The sequence below is a fragment of the Andrena cerasifolii genome, chromosome 14, assembly GCF_050908995.1.
Source record: "Andrena cerasifolii isolate SP2316 chromosome 14, iyAndCera1_principal, whole genome shotgun sequence".
Taxonomy (NCBI): domain Eukaryota; kingdom Metazoa; phylum Arthropoda; class Insecta; order Hymenoptera; family Andrenidae; genus Andrena; species Andrena cerasifolii.
Window position 1 is genome coordinate 2,469,678 of NC_135131.1, and position 16,056 is coordinate 2,485,733.

General features: G+C 41.4%; 1 protein-coding gene across 3 annotated transcripts in view; it reads right to left on the reverse strand.

The window, feature by feature from the left end:
* The window catches only part of LOC143376209 (uncharacterized), a 1,054,554-nt gene extending 1,039,441 nt beyond the window's left edge, over positions 1–15,113 (reverse strand). For all 3 annotated transcript variants that reach the window (XR_013087041.1, XM_076826254.1, XM_076826253.1), the window contains exon 1: positions 12,892–15,113. Coding sequence is in view for 2 of the 3 variants with exons in the window: in XM_076826254.1 (XP_076682369.1) it covers positions 12,892–13,389 (498 nt within the window). In the remaining variant the exon portion in view is untranslated. The remainder of the gene's footprint in view (positions 1–12,891) is intronic.
* Between the last annotated feature and the right edge of the window lie 943 nt (positions 15,114–16,056).

The following is a 16,056-nucleotide window of genomic DNA, read 5'->3' on the forward strand; positions in this document are numbered from 1 at the left end:
CATAAAATTGCTTATCAATATTTGCGAAAAGAAGTTTGGAGTCTCACCGACCAAAATTTACTTTCAAAAGCTTGCAACCATCGTCTCAACCCTATTCACAAGTCATATTTCGTGTTCTGTGACAAATCAACACTATTGCAATGCTCATCTACCTGTTGCACACGTTCCAGTAATCTGCACACCATACGCCAGCTTAGTCATGTTTACCTAATCAGTAAAAATTGAACGGATAAAATTCAGTACGTACCCACATATTTTTGCCGTCGATGTATCTACCACGTAATTTTTATACCTAACATGCTAAACTCCAGAAACAAATTTAAACCTGTTAAAACAATTTTAAATAGCTGTTTTCTGTAGTGAGATATTAAAATTAATTGGAATCCGGGCCATTACAATCGTCACTAGAAGTGCTAACTTCAAATTAGAATATTTTAATTTTAATGAGATTCGAAAAGTACCTAGCTCCGTAACTTTTACGAAAGTGTATTATTTAAAAGCCACTCGAGGTTATCATGTTCGACAAAGCACCCCACCCAAGAGAAAATTAAGAAAGTAAATATCTGTACCCACAAAAGAAACCCTTGAATAATTAAAAATTCCTAAATCTTCCAAATGCAACAGACTTGTACCATTTTACTGCGCGTCGCGCTCCCATATAAAACCGAGACGAATATTCGGAAGTAGCAGCTGGACCTGTGCTGTATTCCCGCCGGTACGCGTGAATTACTGTGCATGCACGTGTTCGTGTCTTTAGCTGGTGAAAAGAGCATCGCCAGAGATTGAATCGTCAGCGTGGACAGTGACCATTGTGTATTAAAAAACAAGGGGCGAAGGAAGCATCGAGGAAGGGAAGAAACACGAAACAGAATCCTTCGTCCAAGCAAGCTTTTGCTCTGAACGTGGACAATTCATATACACCTACATCAGCCGGGATGTGTGCGCGATTTACACTTACGTGACCGTGTACATGGTCAAGCTAGCGTAATCCTGTCATCATCTCTGTTCCTCCTGTGCCTCGCCCCTCGCCCATATAATCCTCGTATGTATGCGCACCACTTCGCGGCTGGATTATCATAGGAACGCGGCAGAATGATAGCGTGGATGTTAAACATTTTTCAGAGGGCCGGGCGAGGCTCGCCCTGACGTGAATGCGAATGGAAACGAGGGGATGGAAGCAAAAGGCGCACAGAAAGCGTTACAAATAATAAGACAGCGTAGGAGATATTCTTAGTGACCTGGTTCCGGTAACCTAACTCACCGTCTCCGCGCAAGTGAGCTCTCGTTGGAATGGTCGTGGGGAAAAAGCAAATGCAGCAGATTCGATACGTGACGGAAATTGATGGGAGCTATCAACATTACGTTTGCAAGGATTACAGTTGCTGAACCAATTTGTCCATGAAATTAGCAGGAATTTTAACTCTGCGGCCCCAGGTTCAGAAGGTCTGAAGGTACTTCTCTATGCTTTGAGATAAAAAGAATATTAAGTTCGTGAAAACAATTTTTGTGTTTTATTTGAGGAGAGTTATTAGATAGAATATTTTGTACTTAAGTAGTGAAATACTTTTGGAGTACCTTTTTTCTCTATTTCTATCCATGAATCATTTTGGATAATTTTGAATGAATTTATACGATACTGATGTTTTTATTTCTAAATCTCTGTCATCCCTATAAAAAGGATACGTAATTAAATGGTACTGCGAAACACAATGTTAGCTTCGTGATTTATTAAGGTCCAAACGAGAGTATTGTTTAAAAGGGAATCTAACGATTCAGTGCTGCATCGCGCCGTTTTGCAATAATGCTACTTCATCAACAGTTCAGCGAGCATGGGCTCCTGCGGATGTCGGAAATGACTGTGCTTCTTCTTTTCGAAAGAAGAAGGAGAAAAGGAGAGGAAGGCGTGAGACTTGCTCGGATATCGGCATGAGCAGAAGAAATCTTATCGCTGAAACTAAAAAGGTACAGACGCGAAAAGAGGGAAGCGAAAATAGAAGAGGAAACGAGGTTAAAAGGGATTATTAATGGTTCTAACCGCGAAAACCGTAAATGTATTTCTTGCTCGTGCAACAATATGTTCATCATATATTCAAGATTTCAAACGGATATTAAATAAGCTTTGGCAGCAAGCAGCAAGTGGAATATAAGTAGTCTAATAAAAATAGTGCAGCAAAGGTAGAACGAAAATTTTAGTCTAGAGATGAAACTTTCATTAAAATTTAATGCTAGGTGCACATGAAGCAACAATTAATGTATATCTGATATCTGACGGAACTTAATCATCTCAGGTATTTTTGATCAAATAAATTGCATTAGACTCGTAGCTACCTACTGCACTGCCACCACTTATCTGCCAATTCTTACACCCTGCTGTGATTCAGGACTTTCACTTCTCTAAACTTTCCCACTGTTTCCTGTTTACTGATTGCCCTGCGAATCCTGAAAAATTCGCTCGGACCTGATCAATATTATTACACAGTGAACAAGCCCGATCGGGCCTGATATCTCGGTATACTTTCTCCATGCCGTTTGTCATTTTCCCAATGGCCCCTCTTCCTTCAGACATAACTACTTTCCCGTAACTTTATCCTATCCTTGATGGAGACTTTCCCTACCTATGCAACTCCATTTTTACGCTTATAACGTAAAGTGTCAACCTTCTAATAAACTATCAACTATCAAACAAACTTCTCAATATAATTCAAACAAACGTTCCACTCTGAATGAAGTATAAACAATATAAAAGAATAGAACAGCAACCATCAGCCTCCAGTAACTCTATTTTTACGCTTATAAATTAAACTATCAACTATCAAACAAACTTCTCAGTATAATTCAAACAAACGCTCCACTCAGAATGAAGTATAAACAAAATAAAACAATAGAACAGCAACCACCAGCCTCCAGTAACTCCATTTTTACGCTTATCAACTATCAACTATCAACTATCAACTATCAACTATCAACTATCAACTATGAACTATGAACTATGAACTATGAACTATGAACTATGAACTATGAACTATGAACTATGAACTATGAACTATGAACTATGAACTATCAGCTACCAGCTACCAGCTACCAGCTATCAGCTATCAGCTATCAACTATCAGCTATCAACTATCAACTATCAACTATCAACTATCAACCATCAGCTATCAGCTATCATCTATCAGCTATCAGCTATCAGCTATCAGCTATCAGCTATCAGCTATCAGCTATGAGCTATCAACTATCAACTATCAACTATCAACTATCAACTATCAACTATCAACTATCAACTATCAACTATCAACTATCACCTATCAACTATCAACTATCAACTATCACCTATCAACTATCAACTATCAACTATCAACTATCAACTATCAACTATCAACTATCAACTATCAACTATCCACTATCCACTATCCACTATCAACTATCAACTATCAAACAATCTTCTCAAAATAATTCAAGCAAAAACGTTCCACTCTGAATGAAGTATAAGCCAAATAAAGTAATAGTACAGTAACCATCAGCCTCCGTAGTAAACACAGTTTCGCTCAATGAAAACCATATTTGCAATCAACATTGAAGTTCGTCGTCGAAAGCTGGCAGGATCATTCTTGGGATGATCACCAGACAGCGTCGATAAGCGCGACTATCTTCGATCAATTACGCGGTATTGTCGTCGCGCGGGGTTTAATATCTGCTGCTCCACCCTTTCTCCGGTGTCCCATTCTGCTTTTGGAGTTAGAGAATCTCATTTGCCGCGTTTGATATTACATGGAAACGTGCTCGATCGGCCTCCTGCAAGGTGGAACGAGTTGGAAAGGAAAGGAGCAGAGAACGAACGGTTCAGAAAGAGCTGTGACGGGGTTGGCTAAGGGATATCGATTGAACATTCGCTCAAATATTTAAACGCTATTACCGCCGGTCTACATACAGTTATACCGTACGGAGAATTTGCCCGCTCTACTGTTTTCTCTGTCTCCCTCTCTCCCTCATTCGCGAAAGAAACTCACTACGGTCATTCGGTAATCACAATTGCAAGCGACAATTCAGCAACGTGATCATTCAACGTTTATATCGTATAAGTAAATTACACAGGCAAAATGAAAGTTACGTGAAAATATTACTTATAGGGGGAGGCGCGCGAGCTACGGGTCGTCAATTTGCCTGAAATTTTGCATGTAGTTAGTACACAGCATGTGTAATTATATGTTAAACGCATAGGGCACACCACTCAAAAGTTTGCGAGAAAATTGAGTTCAAAGTTTTGCTTTTTCTAGCCCCTCGATAGGTATACGCACTCCGTGCATAAGCACGAAACCGTAATTAGATTGCAATAGCAGCTCAACTGTAATCAATGTAGTAATTTCAGTTCCACTTTCTAATTATTATTTCTACGACTAGTTATCTAAATCAGTCTCGTTCTTAGGTATTTATTGGTACACCCTTTAAAACACAATAACTTTCTTTCAAATTCATCCAAACGGCTTGAGTCTCTTTGAGAAGCTAGAAGGATTAGTTTATCAGGTGAGGTGTTTCGTCGTTTTGAAAAAAAAAATTAAAATTGGGCGAAATAACGAAAAAATTAGTGATGGTCGCTTTTTCAACTTTTTTACCTGAGCCTGTAATGAAAATTTAAAAATCCTCTTTGTAAATTTATATAAGTTGTATACACTCTGAAAAATACAAGAAAAAAAGTTATGTAATTCCATCATCGCATATAGCAGATATATGCAAAGCCTGGACATATTTGGTTGTACAGATTTTTCCACAAAAAATCTGGAAAAAACTCATTTTATTCGCGATTTAAATGGTCCCGCTCCTTAAGAAATAGTTGCCTATGCTTCGCACTAACTATAACCAAAATTGTAACCAAATCGGTGACCTAAACCTTGAGCACACCCCTTATTAGATTTATGTGTCTGTCTCGTTAGGGCTTTTTCACACGAGTCACTGCTGTTGCTCACAACCGGTACTTGAAATATGTCCTTTTGTCAGAGTTAAATCTCATCTAACAAAGGCAAAGGGGATAACACGTATATATCCGAAATAATAATAATAATAATTCCTTATGGCACCAGTAGACATTAATAATAATAACAAGAAGATGAAAAAACCATAAATACACATAACAGAATAAGAAAAAGAAAAATATAAAACTCAGAAATTCGTCACGACCCACAGAAGTATCTTGTTCGAAAAGCCCTTTAACCCTTTAGCACCCAGACACCCAGAAAACAAAGTCTCTGTGAAAGTTTCCCAAAATTATTTACTACGTATCGAGTTTTTTTATACGCTAGAAAATTATGTGACGTATACGTCACACTGGAGGCTAGAGGGTTGACCTGCTCCCAAAATATCCAAATCCAAATTCCCTCGATTTAAACCAACTGATACCACACGATCTATTACTATCAGTAACACTGCGAACTGATCACTTGGACATGATTTGCAAACTCGTCGAAGAACTCTGCCGAATCTTTCCATGAAAAATTGCCAACCCAAGATGACCCTCCACTTCGAAGAGCAACCAGTAGACCAGCGTTCACATCGCCAACGCGAAATTGTCATAAAATGTTTTGCGTGCACAGTGTTGTATCCACATCGTGCTCAGTCCTTGCACCACAGCCGAGCAACTGAACAAATAAATAGGTGCATAGTGGTGCTGATTGTATCGCGGTTACCGTAATTGGCTACGTGGTCCGTATGCTTGGAATGTTGATTGGTCAGATACGCGAGCGGGGCGCCCGTACAAATCGGGCCTTCCGGATTGAGCCAATAAATACGAAAGTATGCATCCAGGCCGGAGGTGGTAAATATCACTTTGACGAAGGTCGATGCTGTTCGCGGGCTAAGATCCCCGATGCGTGCACGCACGCCTACAGAAACTCGTGTATCATGCGTCCGGGGATAAAAAGGAGCGAGTAACGGCCGGGACCACCGTGCGGCGAGATAGAAGACGCGCTTTCGTTGCGCTTTTTACATCCCGAAGTCATTTGCGTGAAGTCACTTCGCGAACGTGCGCGCGCAGAGGAAGAGACTAATAAACGGGGTGTTTCTTGATACAGTATAAAATATGAGGGTCAACGGTAATTGTCGTTATCGAACGGGGATGATTTATGGAAACAATAAGGGGAGGCGATGCGAAAAAATTCTCTCATTACTGCTGCCCCTTATACGGAGCTCGCAAATTCTTCGGAGTCAATTTACACACTTTTTTCTCAACTTACAACTGCGAAATGTTTCATTAAATCGTGTTAATGATCGGGTCTGCACTGTAATTTGTAACCGGGGCTTGGGGAAAATTTGTAACAGTTTTAGACAAAATACTAAAGTACTCTTTTATTTCAATGAAATAATCAATTCATAATAATATTTGTCTGTATATATTCATTATATAATAGTCCAGTGAAATTAGTGGGCCTTTATTTCGTCGTTTTAAACAATATGTCAAAAGTCCCCATCGATCCGACATCGGATACAATTTTTAGAGAGGGTTGAAGGTAAAAAAACTGTTTTTTCGCGAATATCTCGTTAGCTATTAGTTTTGCGACAAAAATAGTTATTATGAAATTTGTAGCTTAGGAAATTTTGTACAAAATAGGTTTGGTGAGTTTTTTCGTAGGGGTAACCATTTTCATGTATGACAGCTTACAAAGCTTCAACCCTTATAATTTTCACAAGGGAAGAATGAAAACCCCGAAGCAGGAAATTCAAAAAATTATGAAACTTTGTGGATATGTAGGAGACGTCCTCCTGAATACAACGCAATTTTGTTTGCTCCCCAAATTCACTCCAAGAGGCTGCAATTAACCCTCTGAAATTTTTTCGATTTTGTGTTATTCGAACTGTAGAAGATAGAAAAAAATTTTCAGGAAAAAGTTACTTCTTTTAATTAGGACTATCATTTGGTAACTTATAGTCCCTACAGTTCGCGAATTGTAACACAAAATTGGAAAATAGCCAGATTTTCAGGGGTCAATTTCATCCCCTTAGAGTGAATTTCAGCATAAAAAAAAATTGTGTAATACATACCTATATATCCTCTACATATCCCCAAAGATTACAGTTAAAATTTAATTAAATTCTATTTTACCCTGCCCTGTTTGTTAGTAATAACATTCGAGTTGGTCTCCCAATTACAATTTGAAGATAATATAAAACTATAAATGTAGGTATCAATCCAGTGTATAAATCAGGGGTTGAAAACAGTTATGATATCAGTTTCGGTTCTCAAAACAGTTATAAGAACCGAAATAATCTTGAAACAGTTATGAATGAGAAAGGTTCTGGCCTATATCGGTTTCGGTTCTACAGAACCGATATTATATCGTTACCATAACGGTTATATATCGGTTATACAGTAAACTCTCGCTATGGGCTGTGGCACTACGACTAATATTAATTTAACACTTAATTTAAAGTATTGCTAGCACTAGCAGCTATAACTTTCCTAATATATAGGTACAAACTTACGACTAATTTAATATTAATTATAAAGATTATTAACTATCTATTTATTTTTTAACCGAACACAATGTCTCCTGGACAAAAACATAAATTGTTGTGAAATATAATACTTTTTGTATTAAATTCGAAATGCTCGCCACTGGCTCAGGAATACAACTGACTCTGGCCCAGTGGTCTTAAACCCCCGGACCCAAAGAATCGATCTTCGCGTTTGTTTATTATAAACACGTGTAGTTTCCATACAACCTACCGAAATAAACGAAGAAATAGTGACGATACAAATGGCCAGAAATAAATTCCAAATACTGTGCAGTAATTTCTTAATAAATAAAGCGAAGTTACAACAACGGTACAGCGAAAAATCGAGGTGAGTTTTCTGCTTAAGAAATCTATTCATCTGTCGCAAACGGCGAAAATAGGTTCACGTCGCGGCCATCCCCGCGGAATAACGCCGAGACTTTTTACCTTCCGTCTATTTTTCTCGCCTAGCTGTTACTCAGAGAAAGAAGCCCGGATCCGATGCTAACATGAACACCCAGCAGATAATCACCTTTCCCCCTCATCTTCTAGACTTTCCTGCACTTTAATTCGCACTTTTGCCAGGCGTATCGATCAGCTACAGCATCGCGAAGGCTCCGGTGAATTATACGAGCCGGGCAATCTCATTAATAGCCCGGGCGTTAAACACACTGTTTTTCATAGCCCCGGCTAGTAAAAACCTACCGTGAAATTCTCAAACACTTTCAGGCGGGCTTCCATAAATTCGGCGGTAATCTTTGCCCGACGACGTTTTAATCGGACACCGCGCGATTGAATAAAAATTTAGAAATTAATAGGAAGCGCCCGCCGCTGGAGAGGCGCGCAGTGCGCGTGCTCGTAAATTTTCGACCGCGGCGCAATCGTAATTCCCCGCGTAATTTACAGCCTCCGCGAGGGCTGGCCTTTTATCATTCAAATTCGACGATCGCCGCGATTTGTATACGCGCCACCTTCGCCAATAAGCTAAGCACCGTTGACTGTAAACTGGTGAAATAGGAGGCCGGGGACGTAAACGCTGGGAACGGGGGGATCGCAGTGTCACGGCACGAATGTCCTAGGTAACGGCAGACTTATCCGCGCGATAAAACCACCCGTGCCTACCCAATATAAGGTGTCTATCTTTCCATCTGCATTCAGCCCGACGCTCTGCTAATTAACGCACGCGGATAGGGGAAAGGCGTTGTTCAGCTGTGTGAATCATTAGCAACGACACCGAGCCCTCAAGTTGCTTCGAAGTCGATAAAGCGACCAGGCTTCACGTTCGTGGCGATACGTCGCCGTGTAGCTGCGCGGAGGCCTCACAAGGGGTGTGCATAAGGGGTGGGTCACGGATTTGGATGAAATTCGCCGAATAGTTGGTCCACGGCATATGCAGTAACATGTTAAACGCGGGTCGAAGTTTTGCGAGAGAATTAGGTTTACAGCTTCGTTGTTTCTTAATGGTGCACTATAAAAAAAATAGTTAACTAAAGAAATGTGAATTTTGTGTAGGGGAGACCGGGGCTAGTTGTTGCAGGGGCAGGTTGTTGCAAAGCAGTTTAAATTTTTTTTGCTTGGACTATCACTTCGACGATGAAGTGGCTGATGTGTTTCAACCATACACAGTTGTGTATGTTGTTTGTTTGTAGTCGGTTCACGCGTTGTCACTTTATTACAATTTTTTTCTGTTTTCGGTACTAATAGTAACTTTTCTCTTTCTACTTTAATTTTTCTCTGCCGAACAGACAGATAAATGTAAATTAATATTACCACTTTTGAATCAGTGTTCCTTTAGCTACAGATTCGTACCAAGAACATAAGAATACACCAAACTGGTATGAACTTATAGCTTTTTATACGCAATGCTGTCAACCGGGGCAAGTTGTTACACAAGACAAGGGGCATGTTGTTACATACGAAAAGGGGAATGCTGTTACAGAGGGAAAGGGGCATGCTGTTACATTGTATTTAGTAAATAATTTATACGACAGGAACAACTGTTAAAAGAAAAAACGTAAAGTAAAAAATCAAAAAATAAAAAGATTTTATTAAGATGTTTTAAAAAGGAAACTGATGACATAGAAATAAAAATAAGATGCAGTAAAGAAAAGGCAGATGAGAAATAAAACCACCACAAATAATAGACACTCTTCCTTCCTCTCCTTTTTCAAATTCAATGAGGGGCTCCACAAAGTGGATTCAGTGCATAGAATGCAAAAAGTGGGCACATGAGAAATGTGCAAAACCGAAGAATCACTGTTATGTGTGCATTAATTGCGAGTCCCCGTATGAAACGGATGACGATAATTAGTGCAACTGATTTCACTAGTTTTTATTATTTCTCAAATAGACTTTTTATTGTATATTTATTGTAACAGATTCTTAATATTAATAAACTTACTTTTGTTCAAGAAAATATAATTACATTACTCGTAATAAGCCTCGTTTCGTAAAATTTAATTCTGTAACAACTTGCCCCGTATTGTGTAACAACTAACCCCTACTCGGGGCACGTTGTTACAACATGTCTCGACTTTCAAAATGGCTTGTTTCAAAGTCATGGTTTTCGTTTAATTACATGCGATATTGGTCATCGGTAGAGGAAAGAACGTAGTTTAAGTCAGAGTCATTGATAGTATTGAAAATGGAATGCAAAAAGAATAAAAAATAAAAAACTGAAAAGTGTAACAACTAGCCCCGGTCTCCCCCACCTTTTGTTTTTAGTAATTTTAAAACCTTTTTAAAAAAAATCCGTAAATTGGCATTCATAGTAAGGAAGAGAAAGGAATTTACCATTGACTAATAGGAGAACGATCATTCCGTGCGAAAGCACGCAGCAGTGGGGCGTTTAAGGGCGTGCTGCATGTTTAGTTTCGGTCACAACCAAAAGGACTTACAACGAGAATAAAAATTCAGCCCGCATAGAAGCTGCGGAAGAGGAGCTGAATACGAAAATGCTTTTAAAAGCGTCGCAATTAATTACACGTTATGTATACAAAAATTGTAACGCCCGATGCGCACTCTTTGTACATGAAATACGTTTCACATCCAGCAAACAGTGAGGGCGGGTTCTTCGCGTGAAATTTTGGACGCACATTTTTTAATTACTGCCGCCCCGAAATGCGGAGCATCCGTCCAGATCAGTTTGATTTTTGGAACGCGAAGCCAATGCTTATTGCAGCGACGTGTGGATTCCCTGAGAATTTTAATTGCGAGAAAAATGCGTTTAATGACGTCGTGTGACAGGCTGGTGAGAAATTTAAGAGATTCTTTCACATTTCTTTGCTACGTAAGCGATGATAGTGTGAATAGGTGATCAGTAGTAAATGAATTAGCGAATTCCTGATATGAGAAATTGGAGTACGTGAAATTGGAGATAATTATGAAGAAGCGAAGTGGTTATGCATTTAGCGAGCTATCCTTCATTGCATTTTTATTAGTACATTAATGATTAATCTATTCCTTTCTTATACATATAGTATAATATCAATTTTGGAGTACTGATTTCATAATTAAAGAGTCTTTGTAGAAAACACTGTAAGCGCCAAAAATCAAATTTTATATTATATTACCATTAGCAAGTAGATCACTTTCGAATTTTTTTTTTAATTCTGGCATTTACAGTGTTTTCTACAAGGACTCGTCAATTATGAATTTCTATTGGTTTAAAGGTGTAAATTCTCCTGTGCAAACAACAGTATTTTCAAAGAAAATAATAGTAAAACTTAAAACGTCGACATGGTTTTCAAATTATGAATGTTGCAACATAATATAAATTATGCAGATTGGCGTGTAAAATAGATGCGTGTATAAGTGGTGTTAATTACTAATTTGTTGTTTGTTTAGGAGTACAGACCAAATCAAACAGCAGCTACGACAATACCAATGGAAACTTTAGTGAACACAAATATTTGAAATTATTAATATTCAAGAATGTTTCCACTGGGAATTATGATGCAGGAATGCGTTATTTGAGAAATTCTAATCATAAACAAGGACGAGGTTAAAACCCGAGGCTTTTGAAACGAAGGCGTAAAAATTCACAGTATAGGGTAAACTGCCCCAATGCTGGCACTGTAATAATCATTGGCACTCCTGATTAAAAAGTAAAATATTAAGAAGTACAAGCTTAGAAAGTACTTTTTTACAATTTCTTATTTTTCTTTCACTACAATACAGCAAAGCCCAGTAGTTGAACTACATGTTTTACATCTGGCAACATCACAAAGTGGGACAAAGGGCTGAGTTTTTAGGCGCTTTCTTAAAATTTTGACAAGGGGTAGGTAAGTATATTTTGTCGCATTATAACTAAGTAATGGATTGAAATACAGATTTAATAAGTGTTGTAGTTATTTAATAGTGGATGAAATAGTCTGATTAAACACTTTAAACTTCGTTTATAACGACATATGTTTTTCTACATAACCTCCAATTTTAGGGTGCCAGGGATTGTACTTTTATGCCTATTTTGTTTTTCATTGAATATTTTTAAAATAAAAGACTTAGTCGGTACTCAAGATGCTTTATTTTAATGAGAAAATTAAGACCATATAAAAACCTCACAAAAAAATATAGTCATTCCAATTGGGATTCAGCTTAGGGTGCCAATGTTTGTACAGTTTACCCTATTACTTGATTGAGATCAGCTCAAGTTGATTGTAACATATATTGGAAAATTAGGAATTATATTAAAATGAAATTAAACATTTACATCACAGAAATAAAAAGAGAACGTTCAATTCTTTCAAATACCAATACTTAGAAAGAACACCTCTAAAAGACATTCTTCTACCCAATAATAAAAAAATAAAATCTCACGTGAATAAAAGAAAAAAGGGGCTCTTAATTACGTAAAAATTAGTAGGTTCATAGAAATACCAAATAAAAGTACGATTAGACTTCAAATTTTTCTTGCCCAAGCTATTCTTCTTGGCTATGTATGAACAAAAGCGAAACACCTATCTTTCGGAAAACAAAATAATCTCACAAATGACAAGGAAAGAAGATATCCATGTATCCCTTACATAACTGATGCACTAAGCTCGATCATGAATTAAAAACTATCCGCTCTCAGCATCCCAGTTGGCCAGCCAATAAATAACAATTCCTACTACAAATTCGAAGGTAATAGACAAACTTCACCCGGTTTCCGCAAAATTACCTTCCGCGGCACCTAAACGGCATTGTCTGGACGAGAAGGAGGAAGATACGCGAGGTATTCCGAAGGATAATAAACGTCCACAAATTTCGCATCGTTCATCTTACGTCCCCCCTCACGCAATCTTCTCCTTATAAATTTTTTCGCGGCGTCTTACTCGGGAAGATAAATGACTACTTCGTCTTAAACGTGCCAGCCAGACGCAGGGCGAGCGGGCAGAGTTACGAATAAACAAAAACAGGTTGGCTTACCGGTGTCGTGTACGGTTGACAGGCTAACCTGATGCCGTCGTGCCTGAGCTTCTCCTGCAGCAGCATCCTCAGCTGCATCCTCGGGATTCTGACGAGCTCCGCCTTTCCCTCCTCGTACTCGTCCGCGAACTTGGTTAATTCCTGACCGCCGCTGGAGGAGCTGGCGGTCGGCGAGGCCCTCTGCGCCTCTTTATCGCTGGGTGGTCTCTCGGACGACGTCCTGGAGGACTTGGAGCTGACATTGTCGCAGAGGCAGTCATTACTCTCCTCCAGCGTGAAGTAAACGCTGGCGGCGCCTTCCTCGCGCAGCGTCTTCACCGACTGCAGCAGCCTGGCCCGATGGCTCTGGTTGAACACGCCGATCGCGTCCAGGTCCGGGTCGCCGATCTGCTTGCAGATCTCCAGGTCGTCGTAGCCGTTGTCGATGAACGACTCCGAGTATTGGCCGAGGTGGAGCGAGCGCAGCCACTCCACCACGATATTGCTGGCCATCGTCATGCTTGTCGCTTTTTGGTGAGCGCGAACGTTTCAGCACGCCCCCACCGCACTCTAACCCGTTCACGTGTCCCTCTGCACCCGTCTGAATTCCTCGCCCGTGTTGCGTCGCCCTTTATCCCCTTACACGCTGGGTCGCGAAACTGTGCGCCGCGGCATCTTCGGAGGAACGCGAACTTGACGTCTGCTCACGAGGGAATGGAGGGACTATCACGTATGATATTCGCTATTGAATCGGGGGGTGCGCGGATTTTCTCTCTCTCTCTCTCTCCTCTCTTTTCCCTCTCCCAGTCTCTCTTACTCTCTCCGGAGGGTGAGACGATTCCCGCTCCGATTGGTTTTTCTTGTAATAGGCGGCACCTCGATTAACGGCTCCTCCGAGAATACCGATAGAAGACGAGGGGGGAGGTTGCTGCACCAGTCACGTTCGATCTTCAACGTGCACTGCTCTGGCTCATTACGAGGCGCGGACGATCGGACTGGCCCCCGAACGCGTCGATACGATCTCCTTCGGAACGCTTCTATGTTACTCGCCCGGTCCACCGGTGCCCGGAGGTGTGCGAGCGGGAATTAAAGTAGGAGCGCGTTTAATCGTGCCCCGTGTCCCAGCCTCGATCTATTTCACGAAGCACCGCGAGGGTGGAGCGAGGGGGAGCGAACGGGGGAGGCCAATCATTTCAAGCGCCACATCGAAACTACCGCTCATACACGTGCCGCCCGATAAAACCGTGCCGCGGCACCGTCGTCTGGGCCAGCGGCCTGCAAATTAGAATTGCAACTTTTATCAGCGGCGACAACGCACTCGCCTCGGCACACCCGACGAGGGATTAATTTTTTATCTATGGCCGCTCCGTCACTTCGCGTTGTCCTTGCTTTTTACGCGCGCCCGGAGAAACTTTTAAAGGCTCAGGGTCAACGTACCGTGCCGGGCGAAGCGGGGAAACAGGCTGTACATGGTCCTCGGGTCTTTGCCGATTGTTTCCGTGGATTTAAACCGGGAAGACGTCGGGTAAACAGACACGCTTCTGTTACGGATCCTTCGGCGAGTTCGCTTGGATAGGACCTCCTGACCTCTCCTTCGCTGTGTCGTTATTTTGATCCCGGTGTGGCTTGTTGTCCTCAGCTCTTCATGAATCTCAGGCCCGTCGACGTGCCAGCCACAGAGCTGCTCCGTTTCGATTGGCAGGGTCCGCGGAGCAGGTATAAAATTCCAAATGCACCGGCGAGCACGGGAGAACTGTGCGCACCGTTGACAGGTCGCGGCACCAACTCGCGGGGGTTTCGTACGCGTCGCGATGCCGGGGACAATCGTCAGGGGTCCGTCTTGCGCGAGTTTTCTCAATCACTTGGGACGGGGGAGGGCTGTTGCACGCGGCTGACAGAAAGGGACGAACAGAACCGGGAGCGGCAGAGGCGGGCGGCCCGGATCGTTCGTGCCGGCAATGAAAGCGTAACCTTGAAAAGCCCGAAAAAAAGGGGAGAAGACCAACACGGCGGAGAGCACGCGGTCCGGGACGGAACGGAGTACACCCGGCTTACGTTGACTTATCGCGCGCTGGCCCTTCCTCTCACTGCCCCGCGGAGATGTCGACGACGGCAATAGATCGAACTTAGCTTCACTGAACTCACGTTGCTCATATTCACAGCAGGGGAAGCGTCATCGGTGCTCGGCGAGACACACGGAACGGAGCACTACGGCACAACACTACCGCGACGCGGCACACGGCTCGACTGACACGAGATCTTCGCCAGAGGGAGCTCCACTCGTCTCCGCTTCGTCCCTTTCCCCCACCCACGCGGCCGGCATTCCCCACCACGGACCTGTTCCTCCCCACCAGCGATAGTGAAGCTACTTGGTCCAGCGAGATCCTGTTGATGCGCTCCTACGCCAGGATGCAACAGCCGTGTCCTTCCTCCTCTCTTTCCCTGCTTCTTTCCCTCGTTACACCTCACTCTCTCGTACTCTACCCACCCTCTCTCTCTTTCTGACTCTCTCGCGCTCTCTCTCTCTCTCTCTCTCTCTCTGTGTGTGTGTCTCGATCTTTCTCTCTCTGTCCGTCGTTGTTCCATCTCTACCACCTGCGTTCTTTTTTTTTAAGTTCGACACGAGTTGATTAAACTGTTTGCAAAATGGTAGAGTTCTTTCCGACCGCGGGAAACGTTGCTCCACGATGTATATGTTAGTTACGGATGAGTGCTATAGCGTTTGGAAGAACCGCCTAATGTGTTGGAGTGAAATATTATGGCGCAGGTTAAAGTTATTAACCAAGCTGTAATCGCGCTTGGAGCCAGGTGGGAATTGGAGTGGAAATGGTGATTTAGTAACGGAATTGATTAAGGGTTCTCCCTACCTTGACGGAAGAAAAATGGTGTGAATTTTTGTGAATTTTTTAAAACAACACTATTAAATATATTTGCTTTCAGATTTGTGTTTTCATTTATCAATCTTCAGAGAATATGAAGAAAAAAATTGTATGTAAAAATACTGGTTATGTTCGGAGTTATAGTGCTGCAAATGGAGAGCCTTACAAAAATCATGTGCGCATTGTTAGCATAAAATCAGCCGTTGTAGTTGTCTGAAATAGAAAATTTTAAACTCTGTGTAATCTGTATGAGTGTGGCTATCTCTGAATTACTTAGATTAAATGAGAAATACTAAATATTAAAATA